Consider the following 23,807-nt stretch of genomic DNA (forward strand, 5'->3'; position numbering starts at 1 on the left):
AGTGATGCAACCCATAACGGTGTTTATGTAAGCAACCGTCTACTATAAAAATGCAGGAGCTTCTCACCTATCACATCTATCCTACTGCTCCCTCTACAGTTCTCTACATTATAAGCTCGCTTTGGACAGGGGATGTGTCGGTTTTATTGTATTCTCCCAAGCGCTCAGTACAGAGCTCTGCACACAGTAAGAACTCAGTAAATATGATTGATCCTAAAGGAGTGGTAGATGGGCTGGGGAAAAGACCAGCCTGGGAGTGCTTCAGGGAAGAGCAACAAGACAGTGAGGGCCAAGCTACCCACAAGAGGATTTTCACCAGTCTACCCTAACTATACCCAGGTCACCAACAATGTTAGGGTTGCATTCTTAATAATAATAATATGATATGTGTCAAGCACTGGGATAAATACAAGATAAATCAGGTCCCACATGGAGCAGTCTAAGCAGGAGGGAGAACAAGTATCAAATCCTCATTTTGCCAGAGACTGAACTGTGGCACAGAGAAGTGAAGTGACTTGCCCTAGGTCACACAGCACATGACTAGTGGAGCCAGGATTAAAAGCCAGGTCCTCTGATTCCCAGGCCTATGCTCTTTCCACCAGGCCATGCTGCTTCCTCTAAAAATCCTATGTTAAGGAAAAGTCAAGCTGTTGTTCTGATGCATTCCAATGTCATGTATTTTTTAACAGTATTTGTTAAGCACTTACTATGTACCAGGGACTGTTCTAAGCATTGGAGTAGATAGAAAGTAATCAGGTTGGATACATTTCATGTCCCACATGGGGCTCACAGTCAATCCCCATTTTACAGATGAGGTAACTAAAGCCCAGAGAAGTGAAGTGACTTGCCCATGGTCACACAGCCAACAAGTTGCGGAGTCGGGATTAGAACCCAGACCCACACCCTATCCACTAGGCAATACTGCTTCTCATCTAAGTATTGACACTTGAGCAACTTTTGACACCAGGTTGCACTGTATGCAAAACAGGTTCGTATTGTAGGGAGAATGCTTCCCAGGAACCTAATAATGTTCTAGTTAAAATACAGAGTGAAAACAAGCATTATTGTAAACTGACTATATGTTTCTTTCTCCAGTTCCCTCTGACACCCTCCCACAGCTGCTGTCCACCTTCTTTCATAGGGATTTTAAACTAATTCCCCGTTATGGAGACTGTGCATTTTGCAAAGGGTAAAAACTTTTGTAAAAATAAGGTGAAAAGATTTGATTACTAAGAAGAGTTAACATCCATCTAAACCACATGTAACTAAATACCTATAGTAATTTTCTTTTAGTCCTTGTAGTCCTAGCAGTGTGCAGAGCATTGTACTAAGAGCTAGGAAAGTATACAGAGTTGGGAATTAGACATTGTCCCTGGCTCTCAAAGAGGGCATGATCTAAGAATTACAGGGGAAGAGAGAACAGTTGACAGTTAGATGAGGAGTGTTGAAACAATGAAAAACTAAAGCAGTATACACCACATATATAAAATAAAAAATGAAAATCCCTAGGGTGCTTATGTCTGGGGGAGCAGAATTCCAACCTCCTCATGGTTCAGAGTTTGTTTCCTCTTAAAGCCATCTCAACTGCTTCAACAGCCATCAATCTTCACTAGATCAGTTTTAATAAAAGATGTGTCATTTAAAGGCTTAGAAATGTAAGCATATTAAGTGAAATGCCCATAAAATTATGAACTACACGCAATTCTCCCAAAGCATTTTCACTACGCATTTGAAAGAACACTTTAGGGAATTATTCTTCCAACAGTGCTCCTCTATCTGGATAGAACAATAGTAATAATAATTCTGATTATTTGGTAAGCACTTCCTCTGTGCCAAGCACTGTATTAAGTGCTGGGGTAGATATAAGCAAATTGGGTTAGACACAGTCCCTTTTCCACATGGGGCTCACAGTCTCAATCCCCATTTTACAGATGAAGAAACTGAGGCCAAGGAAGTGAAGGGCCTTGCCCAAGGTCACATAGCAGACAAATGGCACCGGGATTAGAACCCACAACCTTGTGACCCCCAGGCCTGTGATCTATCCACTATGCCATCCTGCTTCCCAACATAATGAGATGTCAGAAGAAATGTCTGTACACAAGCTGGAGACATTAATCACAGACCACACACAAAACTTGAGTTTTCCTCAACATGGGCTTCCTCAAGAGTGTAACCAACACATTTTAAGAGAACTAAATGAACAAAATTGGACCATTCTAAAATAACATATGCTGCAATATGCAATAAACTAGAAGGGCAGATCTGTACTTAACCAGAAAACCCCCATTAAGCGATTTATTTATTTTAAAGTCTCAGTAAAGTCAACTGGTGAAACACTCAGTCTGATTTTCCATTTTCTTTATGTGCAGTCATTCTACTGATTTTCATCTTCTACATGATCTTTGAATAACAATATAAATACATCTTTATGCGTTGAGTGTTTCCCGTAGGTGTACATAGGCTCCGCTCACCGAAAATATGAATCCTCACTATTCTTTTCTGATCATAAAATCCACGCCCCAATGGATGCGTAAGCTTATTTTCACTGTTGAGCAGCTCTGGTTGGATTCTACCTGGGATTCAATGGTCAATTTGAGTGTGGGTCTCTGTTAAGTGCTGCCCCTTGACTCAATTTATTCTTAAACAGCCAATTGCTGCCATTTTGGTTTTTTTTAATGCTATTTGTTAAGAAAAAACTATGTGCCAGGCACCATACTAAGTACTGGGGTAGATACAAGTTAATCAGGTTGGACACAGTCCCTGTCTCGCTTAGGACTCAGAGTTTTAATCCCCATTTTACCAATGAGGCAACTGAGAGAAGTGAAGATACTTGCCCTAGAGCACATAGCAGGCACTTGGTTGAGCAGGGATTAGAACTCAGGTCCTTCTGACTCCCAGGCCTGTGCTCTACTCACTAGGCCATGCTGCTTTTCCAGATAACTACAGGAGTGATCAAAAGGTGAGGACTGAATGCATTAAAGATGAAAGTTGTTCACTGTCTTGATGTTTTCCCATGAAGTGTTTTCTGAGTCATGAAGCCCAATATTTAACGGCAGGCCCAGCTCTGAATATTCTCACTTTGGGTATTATGTGCATTCCTCCAACTCAATAATGCTTGCCGAGTTCACTAGAGGGATTCTGGTAAGGTCTGAAGTTTTGCTAAAGCTCTAACAGTCTAGAAGAGAATTCCAGGCCTGGAAAATCTCTGGCTTCTTTCCATCTGTCTAGACAGGTTGTTCATTTTTCAGTTTCAGAGTCCTCACTGATTATATTACCTATAGAGTCATTGGTCAAATCGGTGCATCAGTTGATGGTATTTACTGAGCAATTACTGTGTGCAGAGAACTGAAATGTATAGTAGCTACAAAACAACAGAGTAGATAATCAGGATTCCTGCCCACAAGGCTCTTATAGACTAAATGGGGAGACACACTAAAATAAAATACAGATGCCTATGTACATCAATCAATCAATCACTCATTCATTCAATCATACTTATTGAAAGCTTACTGTGTGCAAGGCACTGTACTAAGCACTTGGGAGAGTACCATACTTATTCCCCCCCACCCCACTGCCCAGACTGTGAGCTCCATTTAAGCAGGGAATATCACTGTATATTGTTGTATCGTACTTTCCCCTAACGCTTAGTACAGTGCTCTGCACATAGTAAGCACTTAATACAACTGAATGAATGAGTGACTTGCCCCCTCTAGACTGTAAGCTCATTATGGGCAGGGAACATGTCTGCTTATTCTGCTGTATTGTATTCTCCCAAGCTCATAGTACAGTACTCTGCATATATTAAGAGCTCAAAAAACATGATTGATTGAGTGCTTACAGTGTGTAGAGCACTGTACTAAGCACTTGGGAGAGTATACTATAACAGACTTGGTAGACATGTCCCCAGCCCGTAATGAACTTATAGTCTACAGGGAGGAATTTACCAGCAGGAACAAGTCAGTATGTCCATAAGTGTAAAACCTGATTATCTTGTGTCTACCCCAGGGCTCAGTATAGTGCCTGGCAAATAGAAAGTGCTTAACAAATACCATAATTATCATTATTCATATCAAAGTGCTCAAGGGGTACAAACCCAAGTGTGTGGTTAACGCAGAAGGCTGGACTTTGACAAGCAAGTGAGACTTTAGCCAGGAAGGGTCTCATTACTTATTATAAGGAAGGTCTTCATTGCTTCAAAGTCAGTGCTTTCCATCTTGCATCAAAGATACTGTTTGGTTCCCTTTTCCCCACAGAAATGTGTCCTCTACCCATTTCTGGGTGACGTATGTTTTTCCACAAGAACCTCACAGACTCTAAATACGACTGAATGAATGAATGAATATAGGCATTTCAAGCTTATACAGGACAGTACATCTGTCATGAATTTCTGAACTATTTTCACCTTATGTTTACATATGACTTTTATTCCATATACAGTTTTTCTAACTACATCATCAAAAATACTATAAACAAAAAAATATTCACACTAGGGGGTAGTGTGAAGGCCCCAAAACCCAGATACTGTGTGCTCCAAATACACAGAACCAGCAACCAGATGGGGATATGCCTGTGAAAGCATGGAGTAAAGCCCATTGATGCGGTGAAACATTTTATGTTGGAAATATAGCTGGATGTTGTACAGAACAGAAAAAAAACAACAGTAAAACTATTTTGATTCACTAACTTTGAGAATGCAGGAGACAAACTATCTTTTGAACCTCTTTGGGAAAACTCATCTCCTTTTCTACTTATATTTGTCTCCTTGACACTTTTTCCTTTCATAAAGCCACAAAGGATGCCTAGTATATTAAAAAAGGAAAAGGACATCATAAGGATAAAAATATAAATAAAGCACTTATTTACCTGTCTGAAGTTGTATCGTCTGCAACTTGGTGCTTCACGCCCGATCCGTTTTTAATTGAGTCCTGCCTTGTGAGACCTGGAGATCGGCTTTTGTCCAAACTTTGTGTAGATATGTCACCTGAGGGTCCCCGATACTGGGATTGCTCATGTAGCTTTGCCTTTTTCTCCTGAGGTGCTTCTTCGTTCCGAAGCCTTCGAAGAGCCTCTTGATCAGATTGCTGTGGTGTGTTCGATCCACTATTGTAGAACCAGGCTCCTGATTTGGTGAGGATTTCTTGTTGTTTTCGGCACAAATTACATACCCACATAACCTGCACAAATACCAACAGATACACATATATTAACTTTGACAAAAAATAATGTGAAATGCGCACAGATGTCAGGGAAGACTCAAATGACTGTTACTATTTTAATGCTAAAAACTTAGCACCGATAGCATTTTTCCCCTTTTTATTTTCTCCAGGATAACAGCAAGCAAAGAAAAAATAAAATATAAAAAACAGCTAGTATAGTCTCTGTATACACCAGGGACTCAATAAACACTGCTGATAATGATGATGACCCTACCGATCAGGGAGCGAGGCTGTCAAATTCACCAACAAACAGAAATGATTTTCATTACTTCCACGAATGGAATAAATTACTTGTGGTTTTATTTCTTTTTAACTGAGAAGCAGCATGGCCTTGTTGGAGAGCATGGGCCTGGAACTCAGAAAGACATGAGTTCTAATTCCAGCTCTGCCACTTGTCTGCTGTGGCACCTTGGGCAAGTTACTTAACTACTCTGAGCCCAAGTTATCTCAACTGTAAAATGGGGCCCCATGTGGGAGATGGATTATGTCCAACCCGATTAGATTGAATCTACCCCAGTGTTAAGTACAGTGCCTACACAGAGTGAGCATTTAATACCATATTACAAAAATTGTAAATATTTCTATTGTACACTTCTAAGCTCTTACTACAATGCACTGCACACAGCATATAATGTATGTATCAATAAACACACAGCTCCATTTTCAAAGACAGTTCTACTGACGGTAAGAGTCTATTCATGCTATGGAAGTGTACATATGAACCTATCCTATTTACTTTCTTACCACCCTTATCTGTAATTTATTTAAGCTTTTAACTCCCCGGTAAACTGCAAGCTCCTTCAGGCAAGGATCATATATTCTAGTATTTCTGTATCCTCCTTAGCATTTACTACTCTTGGACACAATAGGTGCATAATCAATGCTATCCAGTCAATTGTATACTTGAAGGGGGATATCTTTTACCTGTAGTATACCTCTAGACTGTGAACCCATTGTTGGGTAGGGACCATCTCTATATGTTGCCGATTTGTACTTCCCAAGTGCTTAGTACAGTGCTCTTCACAAAGTAAGCACTCAATAAATATGATTGAATGAATGAATGAATGTACTGTAAGCGCTTAATACATGTCATTTAAAAAAAATAAATGATTTAGTTCAGTACTAGGTACCTAACAGGTGCTCAATTAAAGACAACTGATGATTATGGGAAAGTATTATGTAAATGAGAGTATACACCATTGAAAGGTAGAAAAATTAGTCATATTGTTCAAGGAGAAGAATTGGCATAACTGCTCCCTCGGTTGATAAGGGCAGAAGCACTGGTCTGGGGAGTCAGAAGGTCGTGGGTTCTAATCCCACCTCTACCACTTGTCTGCCGTGACCTTGGGCAAGTCACGTCACTTTTCTGGGCTTCGGTTACTTCATCTGTAAAATGGGGACAAAGAGTGTGAGCCCCAATGTGGGAAAGGGACTGTGTCCAGCCCAATTTGCTTATATCCACCCCAGCGCTTAGAACAGCACCAGGCACATAGTAAACACTTAACACATACCACAGTTCTTATTATTATGTTCTTGGTGTTGTCCCACTCAGGCCTATTTCCCAGGAACCTTTGCTGCTTCAGTCCTGACCTGTCTCACACCACCCCAGTGAAGAGAGCAAAAGTAACCGCAATATAAGGCCGCCACAAAACTTGGAACCTAAGGAAAACCCTGGCAGCTGTTGTAACACTGGTGTTGACTGGGGTTGTGACTGCTAGAATCTGAGCCATAAGGAGCCTGAATTCTGCTCCTCCAGTCACATTCCCTTATTGCTTTTGGTTTTCATTTTCTGTATTTGTCCTCGTCTTTTAAAATCATTTAGTGCATTACTGTTTCACCTTTCTTTATAGATCTATTGCCAGGCCCCTCTTCCACCTTGCACTCTTAGATTGTGAGTCCCTCGAGGACCAGAGACTGTGTCTAATTCCTGCCTTACATTCTTTCCCATCGACTAGTACAGTGTTTTGCAAACAGTGAGCCCTTAATAAATACTATCCCTGCTACTAATTCTACTTCTAGATACCCAAAAGCTATGTTTCAGGATCCTGAGCCAATTATCAAGATCCATGAGAAAAAGTGCCTTGGTTACGTATTTTAATTTAATAAATATAAGGCTGCAGTACTCTGTCCAAATTATTTCAATCACTTTTAGTCACGGAGCTTCTCATTATCAAATCAATTCTGAGAAAAATCACCTCTGTGGAGACAGAACAGGAAGCGAAACAAAAAATAGCACTACCCAACATGGGGGCATTGCATTCAATTTCAGAGAATTAAAGTCTCATATGCTTACATAAATTAACTGTTTTTAGAATGCCCTTTTTCATTTCTTGATTTGTTCACTAGTCCCTGAAAGACGTAAACAAATTGGAGGACATTCAGAAAAAACAAGTACAAAAATAAATGTGAGTGTAGTCAGGAGAAACAGATGGCTGGACGGGGGGAAGAGAAGGAGGTTAAAGTCAGGGAGGAAAGGCAGTCCAAGTGAAAACAAGAGGGGACAGGAAGAGAGAATCTGAACTGAGGGTCCAAGAAACTTCAATCATTAAAGCAATTTTAGATTGGATAAGGGGGCGACAACAGTTGGATGAAAATATTTTATAACTTCTGGACAAACCTGTAATTAGAAAAATATACATGCGCAAAAGTGAAAATAGGTCTTCTGGGAAAAACTTCCCTTTGGTGAAGTCCCTCAAAGGAAGCAGTACTTGTTCATTCATTCATTCATTCAACCGTATTTATTGAGCGCTTACTGTGTATAGAGCACTGTACTAAGTAAGTGCTTGGGAAGTACAAGTTGGCAACATATAGAGACGGTCCCTACCCAACAGTGGGCTCACAGTCTAGATGGGGGACACAGACAACAAAACAAAACATATTAACAAAATAAAATAAATAGAATAAATATGTACAAGTAAAATAGAGTAATAAATATGTACAAACATATATACATATATACAGGTGCTGTGGGGAGGGGAAGGAGGTAAGGCGGGGGGATGGGGAGGGGGAGGAGGGGGTCTCCTTCCCTTCATCGTAGAAATATGCAGGACTCCTGGGGTATATTCATTTCCCAACATCTTCACTTGCAATTTAATTTTATAATAAAACTCATAACAAGTTGCTAAGTGAACTAATATGAAAACAACTCAAATTCTCTTAGTTACGAATTGCACCGAGTTATTTGGGTAATTAAATCTAAATATAGAATATAAGACATCATCTTTGAAGATAAATTAATCTCTTGGCTTTTTTTTCTAGCGCGCTATCTTGAATAGATGCTACCAATCGAAAGAAAAAAGAAGATTCCCCCAAAGAGAAAGTTTTAAGACAAATATAATTCTACAGTCCTTTTGCTCCATCTTGTGCCAACTGTAGGTATTGCGGACATCTCACAGAGAATAAAATTTAGGGAATTTTTTTAAAATAGCATTTATGAAGCGCTTACTATGTGCACTGTTCTAAGCGCTGGGGAGGTTACAAGGTGATCAGGTTGTCTCACGGGGGGCTCACAGTCTTCATCCCCATTTTACAGATGAGGTAACTGCGGCACAGACAAGTTAAGTGACTTGCCCAAAGTCACACAGCTGACAATTGGCAGAGCTGGGATTTGAACCCATGACCTCTGACTCCAAAGCCCGTGCTCTTTCCACTGAGCCACGCTGCTTCTCTATTGCAATCGTTCCCTAATAAAACATTCTTTAAAGTTGGAATTTCAGAGTTTTTCTTTTAATTTTAAACATGCTTTTCATTGGTTTCCAGTTGCATATGGCACCAAAATAGTTAAATAAGATTAAGATAGGCATTCACTTAAAATCATTGCCCCACCTTTGGTGCAATCGTGAAAATCAGGGCAAATGATTACTGCCAGATTTCTACACTGTGTTGATCTTAAAAGACATCCCTTAAAAAGTAGCAACTCTTAGCTATGTCAAATACTTGTCTTTTCATCTTTCCCCCAGTTACCCTATGCTAAATAAGGTGCATACTATAAGGCAGAAATATCCTGGTTAATGATTCTTCTCCATCCTTACACTACACATTACCTCCACGTCTTCAAACTCTGGGCAAGCTCTTATCTCATCCCAACACCAGAACCATCTTACCCCTCTCCGTCTCCAATCAACGGTGGTTACTGAGCATGTACTGTGTGTACAGCGCTGTACCAAGCTCTCAGAAGCAAACAATACAATAGAGTTGGTTGGCTTGATTCCCAGCCCACAAGGAGCTTACAGTTTAGATGGGGAGACATTCATTCGTTTGATTCAATGATATTTATTGAGAGCTTACTGTGTGCAGAGCACTGTACTAAGCACTTGGGAGAGCACAATACAACAACAAATAAACATAATTCTGATAAACATGAAAATAGATTACAGGTAGGGGAAATGACAGAATAAGGGTGTGTCTATAACTGCTGGGAGGATGGGGTGAATATCAAATGCTTAAGGGGGACAGATCCAAGTGCACAAAGGAAACAGAGAGGAGGGTAGGTAGGGGAAATGAGGGCTTAGTCAAGGACGATCCACCTTCTCAACAAACAGAAACAGGCTTTAAAACATGCAATCACTATGCCCTCCCCATCTGACATCTCCGCTCTCCTACAACAACCTAGTCCACACACTTCATTCCTCTAATGCCAACATACTCATGGTATTTCCATCTAGTCTAGCTCACTCCCAAACTCTCACCCACATCCTGCCTCTGGCCTGGAATGCCCTCCCTCTTCATATCCGACAATCACCCTCTCCACCTTCAAGGCCTAACTGAAGGCACACCTCCAAGATGCCTTCCCTGACTAAGCCTCATTTCCTTTTCTCCCATTCCCTTCTGCACCACTCTTTCACTTTTCATTCATTCATTCAATCGTATTTATTGAGCGCTTACTGTGTGCAGAGTACTGTACTAAGCACTTGGGAAGTACAAATCGGCAACATATAGAGACGGTCCCTACCCAACAACAGGCTCAAAGTCTAAAAGGGACTCTTTATTCACCCCTTCCTCAGCCCCACAGCACTGGTTTACACAGCCATAATTTATTTATTTATATTAATATCTGTTTCCCCATCTAGACTGTAAGCTTGTTGTGGGCAAGAAACATGTCTACCAACCCTGTTATATTGTACTCTCCCAAGTACTTCATACAGTGCTCTGCACACAGTAAGTGCTCAATAAATATGATTGTTTGATTGGAAGGTTTCTTGGAGATGTGATTTTAGGAGATTTTTGAAAATGAGGAGGATGGTGATGTCCATCAGCTATGAAGGGTGAGGGAGTTAATAATGTTAATAATAATAATAATGGCATTTATTAAGCACTTACTATGTGCAAAGCACTGTTCTAAGCACTGGGGAGGTTACAAGATGATCAGGTTGTCCCACAGGGGGCTCACAGTATTAATCCCCATTTTACAGTTGAGGTAACTGAGGCACAGAGAAGTTAAGTGACTTGCCCAAAGTCACACAGCTGACGATTGGCAGGCCCAAGATCTGAATCCATGACCTGTAACTCCAAAGCCTGGGCTCTTTCCAATGAGCCACACTGCTTCTCTTAAGCGTTCCAGGCCAGGAGTGGGGTAGACAAAAGTTAGGTAGATAGTCTGCCAGCATTAGAGGAGCAAAGTGTAAGGTGCAATGGGAACAGCTGATTGAATGCCTTAAAGTCGGTGGTAAGGTGTTTCTGTTTTTTGTGGAGGTGGATGGGCAATAATTGGAGTTTGCTGTAGAGAATCAATGTTTTTTTTGGTTTTTTTAGAAAAACAATCCAGGCAGGAGAATGAAATATGAACTGGAGAAGGGAGAGACAGAAAGCAAGAAGATCAGCAAGGAGGGTGATGCAGTACCTAAGGTGGGATAGGATAATTACTTGGATCAAGGTGGCAGCAGTTTGGATGAAGAGGAAAGGGTGGATTTTCAAAACACTGTGAATATTGAACTTGCAGGCTGTATTAACGGATTGAATATGTGGGTCGAATAAGAGAGATGAGACAAGAACAACACTGTGGTTACAGGCTTGCAAGACAGGGAGGCTGGTGGCACAAATCGCTTCCTAAATTCACTCCCCAAATCCCTCCACTTTTTCCACAGCAGTGTCAATTCTCACCACAGCCTGCAGCTCACAGTTTCCCCACTAGCTGTTCCCCTCTAATTCACTCAATTCCATTATCCCCAAGAGAACTCAAGCACCTCCAGCTTTTCTTTCCCCCATCTCCGGGATAAAATGAAATAAAACTGGGATAAAACTCATTATCAGACCACAACCCCCATACTTCAACTCTTTTAACTCACTCCCAGGCACCCAGCAATTATAATGATAATTAAGGTATTTGTTAAGCACTTACTAAGTGCGAGGAGCTGTACGAAGGTCCTAGATAGATACCCTCACTTCTCTCCTCCTACAGCCCAGCTCCCACCCTCTGCTTTCCTGTCACTAACCTCCTCAGTGTACCTTGTTCTCGCCTGTCCCACTGTCAACCCCCAGCCCACGTCCTCCCCCTGGCCTGGAATGCCCTCCCTCCGCACATCCGCCAAGCTAGCTCTCTTTCTCTCTTCAAAGCCCTACTGAGAGCTCACCTCTTCCAGGAGGCCTTCCCAGACTGAGCCCCCTTTTTTCCTCTCCTCCTCCCCATCCTCCCGCCCTAGCTCCTTCCCCTCCCCACTGCACCTGTATAAGTTTGTACAGATTTATTACTCTATTTATTTTACTTGTACACATTTGCTATTCTATTTATTTTGTTAATGATGTGCATATAGCTAATTCTATTTGTTGTGATGATTTTGACACCTGTCTACATGTTTTGTTTTGTTGTCTGCCTCCCCCTTCTAGACGGTGAGCCCGTTGTTGGATAGGGACCGTCTCTATATGTTGCCAATTTGTACTTCCCAAGTGCTTAGTACAGTGCTCTGCACACAGTAAGCACTCAATAAATATGATTGAATGAATATAAGACCATCAGATTGGATTCAGTCCCTGTCATACGTGGGGCTCACAGTCTTGATCCCCATTTTACAGAAGAGGTAACTGAGGCCCAGAGAAGTGAAGTGACTTGCCCAAGGTCAAAGAGCAGACAAGTGGCAGAGGTGGGACTAGAACCCATGACCTTCTGCCTCCTGCTTCTCTATTCATTCACTCTATTAATTCACTCATATTAATGTCCGTCTCCACTTTTAGTCTGGAAGCTTATCTTGGGCAGGGAACGTGTCTGCTAATTCTTCTGCATGGTACGCTACGATACAGTGCTTCGCACAGAGGAAGTGCTCAATAAATACCACTGATTGACTGATCAATTCTGTTTATATTGATGCTACTGACGCCTGTCGACTTGTTTTGTTGTCTGTCTCCCCCACTTCTAGCCTGTGAGCCCGTTGTTGGGTCGGGACCGTCTCTAGCTGGTGCTGAATTGGACTTTCCCAGAGCTTAGTCCAATGCTCTGCACACAGTCAGCGCTCAATAAATAGGATTGAATGGATGGTTGGATGGATGGATGAACTGCTGTAGAAGCCGGGAAAGGCAGGGCCGGGGAAGCTGAGGCAGGAGGGTGTGGGGGAGCTGACCATCTCTATGTTGCCAATTTGTCTTTCCCAAGCGCTTAGTACAGTGCTCTGCACACAGTGAGTGCTCAATAAATATGATTGAAGCCGTGGTGGGAGGGGGCGAAGGGAAACTGAGGCAGGAGGGGGCGGGGGAACTGAGGCGGGAGGAGACGGGGGAACTGAGGGGCGAGGGGGCTGGGAAACTGAGGCGGGAGGGGGTGGGGAAGGGGAAACTGAGACTGAAGGGACCGGGGGAGCTGACTGACTCTGTTGCCGATTTGTTTTTCCCAAGCGCTTAGTCCAGTGCTCTGCACACAGTCAGTGCTTCGTAAACACGATGGAATGAATGAATGAAGCTGAAGCGGGAGGGAAACTGAGGCGGGAGGGGGCGGGGGAGCTGACCGTCTCTCTATGTTGCCGACTTGTCCTTCCCACCTATATATACTTATGTATATATGTTTGTACGTTTATTACTCTACATCATCAACATCATCATCAACATCAATCGTATTTATTGAGCGCTTACTAGGTGCAGGGCACTGTACTAAGCGCTTGGGAACTACAAATTGGCAACATACAGAGACGGTCCCTACCCAACAGTGGGCTCACAGTCTAAAAGGGGGAGACAGAGAACAAAACCAAACATACTAACAAAATAAAATAAATAGAATAGATAGGTGCAAGACCTACTCTATTGATTTTACTTGTACATATTTATTCTATTTATTTTACTGGCGGAAGCAGCGTGGTTCAGTGGCAAGAGCCTGGGCTTTGGAGTCAGAGGTCATGGGTTCGAATCCCGGCTCTGCCACATGTCTGCTGTGTGACCTGGGGCAAGTCACTTCACTTCTCAGAGCCTCAGTTCCCTCTTCTGTCAAATGGTGATGAAGACTGTGAGCCCCACGTGGGACAACCTGATTACCTTGTATCCCCCCACCAGTGCTTAGAACAAATAGTAAGCGCTTAACAAATACCATTATTATTATTATTATTATTATTATTATTATTATTATTATCCTAAGCTAGTGCTCTATCCACTATGCCTTGCTGCTTCTCTAAGCAGCCCTCCACCCAGCTCAACCCCACAGATGCCCAAGGCTCAATAAGTATTTCTCTCATTCCATCCTGTTGGGTTGTCTTGTCCACAATGAGCTTTTTTTGTTTTTAAATGTTTTTTGTTAAGTGCTTACTATATGCCAGGTACTGGTCTAAGCACTGGGGTTGAAACAACATAATCAGATTGGACACAATCCCTGTCCCACATGGAGCACATTCTTAAGCCTCATTTCCCAGTTGAGGTAACTGAGGCACAGAGAAGTTACATGATTTGACCAAGGTCACACAGCCGACAAGTGGTGGATCCGGGATTAGAACCTAGGTCCTCTATCTCCCAGGTTTGTGCTCTTTCCACTAGGCCATGCTGCCTAAAGGGAAGATCAATCAATTAGATCATTCAGATCTGACCAGGTTCTTCAGGGGTCATCCTGAAATAATAATAATAACAGTAACAATAATAATAATAATAATGGCATTTGTTAAGCGCTTTCTATGAGCAAAGCACTGTTCTAAGCGCTGTAGTGGATACAAGGTGATCATGTTGTCCCATGCAGGGCTCACAGTCTTAATCACCATTTTACAGATAAGGGAACTGAGGCACAGAGAAGTTTGGGCAAGTCACACAGCTGACAAGCAATGGAGTCAGGATTAGAACCCATGACCTCTGACTCCCAAACCCGTGCTCTTTCCACTGAGCCATGCTGGGCAATATTTAGAAAGAGGGAAATAAGCTTATAATTTGAAAAACCAACCCCAGGAAAATACATCTGCATCATAATAAGCAAAAATCCCTGCTGCCTGCCAGTCCAGCCCTTCCCCATTCCATGTGTCCTCCCAGCATCCGCTGTTCCATGTCACAGCCACACCTGAGATCATTCATCTCCTTTCACTTCTGATAGTTCACCACAGACAGGACATCAGCACTTGCCAACATCTCACCACTTTCTAAACGGTAAACCTGCTGTGGGTAGGAATTGTCCCTCTTTATTGCTGAATTGCACTTTCCAAGCACCTAGTACAGTGCTCTGCACACAGTAAGTGCTCAATAAATATGATTGAATGAATGAATGAATGAATTTTAAGCAGCGTGGATAGAGCATGGGCCCCTGGGAGTCAGAAAGTCATGGGTTCTAATCCCAGCTCCGCCACCTATGTGACCTTGGGCAAGTCACTTCACTGGGCCTTAGTCACCTCATCTGTAAAATGGGGTCAAGAATGTGAGCCCCCTGTGGGACAAGGACTGAGTCCAACCTGATAATCTTTTATCTACCCCAGAGCTTAGTACAATGCCTAATACACAGTAAACACTTAAAAAAACCCATAATCTCAGCTCCACCACTTGTCTGCTGTGTGACCTTAGGTAAGTCACTTAACTTCTCTGTGCCTCAGTTACTTCATCTGTAAAATGGAGATCAAGACTGAGAGTCCCACTTTGGACAGGGACTGTGTCCAACCTGATTTGCTTGTATCCACCCCAGTGCTTAGTACTGTTCCTGTCACATAGTAAGCGCTTACAAATAACATAATTACTATTATTACTATTATTGTTATTTAACCTCTACTCTCGGCCTATTTTGATCCATCTGGCTATTCATTCATTCATTCAATCACATTTATGGAGAGTTCACTGTGTGTAAAGCAGTATACTAAGCGCTTGGGAAAGTTCAATATAACAACAAACAGAAGCATTCCTGCCCATGGTGAGCTCACAGTCTAGAGGGGGAGACAAGAATTAATATAAATAAGTAAATTACATATATATACAGATGTATACATATGTGCTGTAGGGATGGGAGGGAGGATGAATGAAGGAACAAGTAAGAGTAGTGCAGAAGGGAGTGGCAGAAGAGGAGGGCTTAGTCAGGGAAGGCTTTTTGGAGGAGATGTGCCTTCAATAAGGCTTTGAAGTGGGGGAGAGCAATTATCTGATAGGAGGAGGGAGGGCATTCCAGGCCAGAGGTAGGAAGTGGATGAGAGTTAGGCGGCGAGATAGACCTATTTGAGGTATAGCGAGAAGGTTAGAATCAGAGGAATGAAGTGTGCAGGCTGGGTTGCAGTAGGAGAGTTGGTGGGGTGAAACTCACTTTATCTCTTCCGAGTGCCTACTTTCCTTTCTGCTGATGGTATTTTAAAACAAAAACAAGGGAGGGGGAAATGCACAGAGAATCAGGAGCCAACAACCAGAGAGAAAGAGTATAGATTCAATATGGGCAAAAATCACAAAGTTGCCTCTACAACCTGAAGGCTATGAGACAATTAGGCCCAAGCTCCTGAGGAGTGGATGCCCATGCCCCATCTGCCTAGCCATGCTAAATTTTCATCTTCTTCATCTAAGACTGTAAGCTTGTCCCTCTGGAGTGTAAGCTCACAGTGGGCACAGAACATATCTACCAACTCTGTTACACACTAAGCGCTCAATAAATATGACTGAATGAATAAAGTACTCTCCCAAGTGCTTCATACATTGCTCTGCACTGTCAGTGCTCAATAGATTCAATTGATCAATTTATTGATTATATCCAACAAACCATCCAAACAGTATCATCTATCAGTGGTGAAACTAGGGCTAGAATCCAGGTTACCTATCATCATTAAGTGACTACTTTGTGAAGCATAATTCCAATATGAACAAAGGACAGACAGAAACCCTGCACATAGTGCTCAATTAATACAATTAAATGAATCAATCACTGAAAATTTGGGGACGGCTATGACAGTTTGGCCTGGGTGGTCTGGATTGCCTCTATAAAAAGACAAGGAATGAAGCATTGGTCACCTTTCATTATTGTTTCTGATTTTGTTAAATTTTTAATGTTATTTTTTCCCTTTGTGACTGTCGTCCCATTAGACTGTGAATTTCTTGTGAGCTAGGGATCATGTCTGAAGCTATGCATTCATTCTTCCTGGTGCTTAATAAATGTTATTTGATTGATTGATCTGTGAGCTTCAATTGTCTATTCCAGAACCTTTATCACAAATACTGAGCAACAGATTTAAAGATCCAGTTTAGCAGTTATTGAGGCAGGGAGTCACTCCACCAAGCTAATAGGGAATAGATTTAGAGGAATGAGGGCAATAATTTAAGCCTATCAAGACTTGTTGTCCCTAAGGGCACATATATGTCCTGGCTGGGAAATGGGGAGTGAATGTGAGTTGGGGAAGGTAGGTGGGAGAAACGGGGAGTGGGTGTAGGTGATCTGGGGACCTGATGCAAATATCCCAACAGAAATGGTGTTTTCTTGGTGAAGATTTTTTTTGGTACTCATTAAATCCTTACTATGTGCTAGGCACTGTACTTGGCACTGGGATTGATATATGTTAAATTGGACACAGTCCATGTCCCACATAAGGCTCATAGTCTTAATCCCCATTTTACAGATGAGGTAACTGAGGCACAGAGAAGTTAAGTGACTTTCCCAAAGTTACACAAGCAGATAAGTGGCAGGGCCAGGATTAGAATAATAATAAAAATAATAATAATGGCATTTGTTAAGGGTTTATTATGTGTTATGCAATGTTCTAAGTGCTGGGACAGATACAAGCTAATTAGGTTAAACATAGTCCCTACCTCAAATGGGGCTCAATCTTAATCCCCATTTTACAGATGAGGTAACAGACACATAGAAGTTAAGTGAATTGCCCAAGGTCACACAGCAGACAAATGGCAGGGACAGGATTAGAACCCGGATCCTTCTGACTCCCTTAGTTCATGCTCCATCCAGTAGGCGACCCTGCTTCCCCATCTCCCTCTACTTTAAACAGGAGCACATTTAAATGAAAAGGAAAGGGTGGGGTTGAAATGCAAATTAATTAGAAAGCCTTAATAAAGGTCTCATGTGGGCTAGCAGACCCCTAGATTTTCAGGTCTTGAAATCTATTTTTGTTGCCCTTTTTCCATCTTTCTTTAACTTACAAATTTTCCTGAGCCAACTTCGAGGTCAAACTAGCTAACTTGAGAGAATATATAGCTACATTTCGTCAGTAAGTAAGGTTTCTGCTACTTGAGAGGGTACAGAGATTACACTCATACAATCATATCTATTGAGCCCTTACTGTATGTACATCACTGTACTAGGCGCTTGGGAGGGTACAATATAACAATAAACAGACACATTCCCTGCACAAGGCAACCAGCTGCACTCCTAGCCCTCTTTAGCCACCTCACAATTCCTGCTGGGAGATAAAAGTGTGCATGGCTCAAAGTAAATCACCACCACTACTGGAAAACACCTTAGGAAATCACCTCCCTAAGTACACAAAAATTATGAAACTGATGAAGCAGTGGCATTTGGTGACACCTTGGGGGTCTGAGCAGTTAGTTATATTTGGTAATGCACTGCTCACCCCACATGAGGAAAGAATTACAAAAGGCACCTTAAAATTTTCTGCCTCACCAAATTCAAAATTAGCTTATCAGGGGATCACACCTGGTGGTCATATATAATCATTTCAATTTAATATTTTATGCAACAAAATAGACTACTGAATACTCCTTGTGGAGATTAAGGCAAGAGTTCACTTAAACCTTGCAAATGTTCAACACCAAGACATTTTTTGGATCCATCTTGTGCTTTCATTACATAATTCAGGAGAATAGATTTCCTCAAGATAATTTGTCAATGAGGAGACTCTAGAAAAATAAGCCCAAAGAGAGGGGTGAGAAAAGAGCAAAATGATTAAAAGGTTCAGTTCCCCTATTCTAGGCCAGGTTATCCATGAATAATTATTATTCACAAAATTAAAACACTAGCATACGCCATCCAATGTCCTCTAACCTTCTAGGTAGCTCTGGTTAATTTTACCTTTGAAAGGCATATAGTGTAAATACTGTTAATACATTTGCATATACAGTATAATATATTATAATGATAACAATAATGATAATATTTATTAAGCACTTACTATGTCCCAGGCACTATACTAAGTGCTGGAGTAGATACAAGCAAATTGGGTTGGACACAGTCCCTGTCCCACATGTCTCCCCCTTCTAGACTGTGAGCCTGTTGTTGGGTAGGGACTGTCTCTATATGTTGATGACTTGTACTTCCCAAGCGCTTAGTACAGTTCTCTGCACATAGTAAGCGCTCAATAAATATGATTGAATGAATGAATGAATGAATGAATGAATCCCCACTTTACAGATGAGGTAACAGGCACAGAGAAGCAAAGTGGCTTGCCCAAGATCAGACAGCAGACAAGTCGGGGAGCTGGGATTAGAACCCATGACCTTCTGACACTCAGACCCAAGCCCTATCCAATATGCCATGTGGCTTCTCATATATATATTTGTATACATATATAATGTATGCATGTTTGTGTGTGTCCTTTTTTTGAAGATGGTGAAATTAATTGGTGACTATCTTGAAGATGGAGAGAGTTGTGATCTAATAAATTTGAATGGGGTGAGCATATTCAAGAGTCTAGCAGTGGAGAGCCAAGAATGAGACCCACTGAGAAGGTTAGCTTGAGAGGAACAAAGAGTGAAAACTTGAGTGTGGAGGGAGAAGGGAGTGAATATGTAGGAGAGAGAGAGAGTTAAATGAATGTCTTTCTGACAGTGATCAGCAGTTTTTGCTTGATGCGGAGAGGAATGGGTTTATGAGGATTGGAAAGATGTTCACACAAAGACGTTTAGAAAAATGATCCAGGTAAAGTGAAATATGGGCTGGAATGGGGAGAGGATGGAGGCAGAAAAGTCCACGAGGAGGACAATGCAGTAGTCCAATCGGGATATAAGTGTCTGGACTAGCTATATGGATAGAGAAAAATGTGAAATTCTAGAAATGTTGTGGAAGAAAAAAAATCAACAGAATCTGGAGACAGATTGATTATGGAGGTTGAAAGAGAGGGAAGTGTCAAAGATAATGACAACCTTGCAGACTTCAGAGACGGGGTGCTGTTGTCAGCTATGTTAGGAAGGATTAGCTAGAGAAGAGGATTTTAGAGGGAAATTACAGGAGTTAAAGATATAACAGGTTTTGGGAGGGAGTCCACATCAATAGGAAGGGATGGAGCTGCACTGGGGAAAATGGGTAGCAGGTTAAATACACCAGAAAGAAAAATAACCTAAAGCTTTTATTTTCTTTCCATGTGAGTCTAAAGACCCTGATAGAAAACAAGTGGTAGTGGGGACAGGAAGAAGTGACTTGGAACAAATGACTGGGCAGTGATAAAGGAAGTCCGGATGGGTCAACTCAGTGGGAATTTTGGAACAAAACACTGTGGGTGAGGAGGTACCCACTAATGTAAAGTCCATCTCTGCCAGTCTCTCTCTGTGCATCTTCCCCCTAATACTACCTGGGTTTCCTGGCTCTCTCCCCAGATCAGCATGCCTTTCTCCCGGTCTCTCTTAATAATAACTGTGGTATTTGTTAAGTGCTTACTATGTGCCAGGCACTATACTAAGAGTTTGGGTTGATACAGGCAAATCAGATTGGACATAGTCCCTGTCCTGGGACTCACAATCTTAATCCCCATTTTACAGATGAGGTAACTGAAGCAGAGAGAAGTGAAGTGATTTGCCCAATATGTATGTACATATATATATATATGTAAGAAGCAGATAAGTGGAGGAGCTAGGATTAGAACCCAGCTCCTTCTGACTCCCAGGCTCATCAACCAGACCATGCTGCAGTCAATTCCCTCCCAGGAACAGGAGCCACTGACAAAGGACAGAAAGCTCTGGTGCAAGAACAGGGATTTTTGGTAACCAACATCCCTCTTATACTAACATAGCAGATAAATATTCAGGTAATTCGATGAGCTCTGATCCCTGCATTCCCTCTAATTACTTTGTTGTTCTGGACCAGAGCATCTTTTTGCTACAGCAAATAGGCAGAGTCAAAATAGCTAAGTCCGTTCTTTAAATGGTGAAATTGCTGGAAAGGCCCATTTCTCCAGTTACTGAGACACACCACTAGTCTGTGCTACAGAACTGTCTTTCTCAGAGCAGAGATGCAAGTTGCTTGGCCAAATGCCCAAATCTATATTTTGCTTATTACTAGTACTAATTCTTAGTCCTAAATTCAAATTGATAACTTGTCTCAGAGGGCATATTTTTCAGGCATCTTTTCACACCAGTCTCTGCCTCCTCAAGCCTGCAGGCATGAAAGGCAAGTCTCCAGATTTTCCACTTTGTTTCCCTGTGCAAGACTCACCATCAGGGTCAGGTGTCAATTCCTAGTGGCAACAATGCCCCAAGGTTTAGAGTCACTTCCTTTTTAACCCCTTTCCTCTCACAGAAGGTAGGGATAGTATCAGTTTGGCGGGGGAGGGGGGGGGGGGGGGCACCACCAAGATGAAGTCCCTGAAGGAATCCTGGAAGTCATTTTCTAAACTGTGAAATGCAGCCAATTTTGGTATTGAGTTTCTCCATAAAATCCAAAGAAACAAAGTGGGTTTGATTTTTAAAAGGGAGAAGAAAGAATCTACTTTTTAAATAATGAACCCCATTAGAGACAGGGACATATCTGATCTGATTATCTTAATCTACTCCAGTGCTTCAATCAGTGCTTGACACAGAGTAAGCATTGAATAAGGATCATTATAATAGTAATAACAATGAAAAGGTAAATAGGAATGAACTCCTTATTTTCCCACCCAAACCCTGTGCTCCCCATTTCTTGTCACTGTAGACAGCACCAGGATCCTCCATCAGATTCTCTGTCTCACAAACCAATACCTTGGCATTATCCTCGACTCTTCTCTCTCATTCAACCCACATATTCAATGTCACCAAATCCTGTCAGTTCTACCTTCACAACTTCACTAATATCTGCACTTTCCTTTCATTCATTCATTCAATTGTATTTGTGTACTTACTGTATGCAGAGCACTGTACTAAGAATTTGGGAGGGTACAATACACAATAAACAGACACATTCCCTGCCCTCTCCATCCAAACTGCTACCAAGCACTTATCCTACCCTCTCTTGATTACTACATCAGCCTTTTTGCTAATGTCCCTACCTCTTGTCTCTCCCCACTCCAGTCCGTACTTCACTCCGCTGTCTGAAACATTTTTCTACAGAAATGTTCAGTTGATGCTTCCACTCCTTTAGAACCTCCAGTCGTTGCCCATCCACCTCTGCCTCAAACAGAAACTCCTTACCATAGGCTTTAAAGCACTCGATCACCTTGCCCCCTCCTACCTTACCTCCCTAATTTCCTACTACAACCCAGCCCACACAGTTCACTCCTCTAATCCCATCCTACTCACTGTACCTTAATCTCGCCTTTCTTGCCTCCAACCTCTCGCCCACAACCTGCCTCTGGCCTGGAACACCCTCCCTCTTCATAACAAAGACCATCACTCTCAAATTCTGTTGAAGGCACATCTCCTCCAAGAGCCCTCCTCCAACTAGGCCCTAATTTCCCCCTCACTGTACCTTAATCTCGCCTTTCTTGGCTCCAACCTCTCACCCACATCTTGCCTCTGTCCTGGAACACCCTCCCTCTTCATAATCAAGACTATCACTCTCAAATTCTGTTGAAGGCACATCTCCTCCAAGATGCCTTCTCCAGCTAGGCCCTCATTTCCCCTTCTCCCACTCCTTTCTGTATCACCCTTGCACATAGATTTGCTCCCTTTATTATCCCCTTCCTCAGCCTCACAGCACTTATGTACATATCTATAATTTATTTACATTAATATCTGTCTCCCTCTCTAGACTGTAAGCTATAAGCTGTTACCAGGGAACGTGTCTACCAACTCTTAGAGTGTATGCTCCCAAGCACTTCGTACAGTGCTCTGCAAACAGTAAGCATTCAATAAATATACCATTGATTGATGTAAGTCTTTATAAAAGAATCATGAAATAATACATTAACTGAACTCAATTCCTCAAAAAGTGCTTTACAGAAAATGGTAGGAAATACTCATATTACTATTTCTTCACCAAAGTTCTTACATTTCTAGAAGACTACAGGTTCTGGGATAAATAAAGACTGAAAGCAGGGAAATTCAATTGACACAGCAAGGAAAATCCAAGTTAAATTAATTAGGGAAAGTCTTCTGGAGGTATGGCTTTTTTAGTCAACAGTACTTAGAAGATGAGGAGAGCTGCAGTCTGATGGATTTGAATGGGGAGACTCCCAGGCAGAGAATGAACAAGGGCGAGAGGCAACTGAGAAGCGAACAAAGCACACTGAGAGAGGAGAGGAGTGAAGCTTTTGGGCTGGGATATACTGGGAGATGAACGAGGAGAGGTAGAGGGGAAAGGGCTGAGTGTTTTAAGCAAATGGACAGGAGTGTGTATGAGGTGGAGAGAAACGAGCAAGCATTCGAGATTTTGAAGAGTGGAGAGATGTCTGCTTCGTGACATTTCAGAAAAATGATCTGGGCAGCATCTTGAAGTACTAGCTGGAGAGGGAAGGCATTGGAGGCTGACAGTACTTAGAATAGCATCTTGGCCATTTGGATGAAGAGGAGGAGGACCCTGGAAATGTTGTGAAGGAAGAACTGACAGGATTTGGTGAATAATTGAATATATGCTTTAAAACACTCAATTACCTTGCCCTCTCCTACCTCACCTCACTACTCTCCTACTACAAACCCAGCCTGCACCCTTTGCTCCTCTAATGTTCCCTAATGTTCTCTAATATTCTCCTCTTAACTCTCTGGCCCTTCATTCTCAGTCTCCTTTGCAGGCTTCTCCTCTGCCTCCCACCCTCTGCGGGGTCCCTTAAGGTTCAGTTCTGGGTCCCCCCATCTACACAGCGTGGCTCAGTGGAAAAAGCACGGGCTTTGGAGTCAGAGGTCATGGGTTCAAAACCCGGCTCCACCACTTGTCAGCTGGGTGACTTCGGGCAAGTCACTTAACTTCTCTGTGCCTCAGTTACCTCACCTGTAAAATGGGGATTAAAACTGTGAGCCACCCGTGGGACAACCTGATCACCTTGTAACCTCCCCAGCACTTAGAACAGTGCTTTGCACATAGTAAGCCCTTAATAAATGCCATCATTATTATTATTATTACACCCGCTCCCTTAATTCATTCCGTCCCAT

At 42.1% G+C, this 23,807-nt stretch overlaps 1 protein-coding gene across 33 annotated transcripts in view; it reads right to left on the reverse strand.

The window, feature by feature from the left end:
- RIMS2 (regulating synaptic membrane exocytosis 2) overlaps nt 1–23,807 on the reverse strand; it is a 748,658-nt gene that overhangs the window by 502,166 nt on the left and 222,685 nt on the right. For all 33 annotated transcript variants that reach the window (XM_038744900.1, XM_038744915.1, XM_038744888.1 and 30 more), the window contains one exon: nt 4,864–5,174. In XM_038744900.1, coding sequence (XP_038600828.1) covers nt 4,864–5,174 — 311 coding nt within the window. The remainder of the gene's footprint in view (nt 1–4,863; nt 5,175–23,807) is intronic.

Source organism: Tachyglossus aculeatus, chromosome 4 (genome assembly GCF_015852505.1).
Source record: "Tachyglossus aculeatus isolate mTacAcu1 chromosome 4, mTacAcu1.pri, whole genome shotgun sequence".
Taxonomy (NCBI): domain Eukaryota; kingdom Metazoa; phylum Chordata; class Mammalia; order Monotremata; family Tachyglossidae; genus Tachyglossus; species Tachyglossus aculeatus.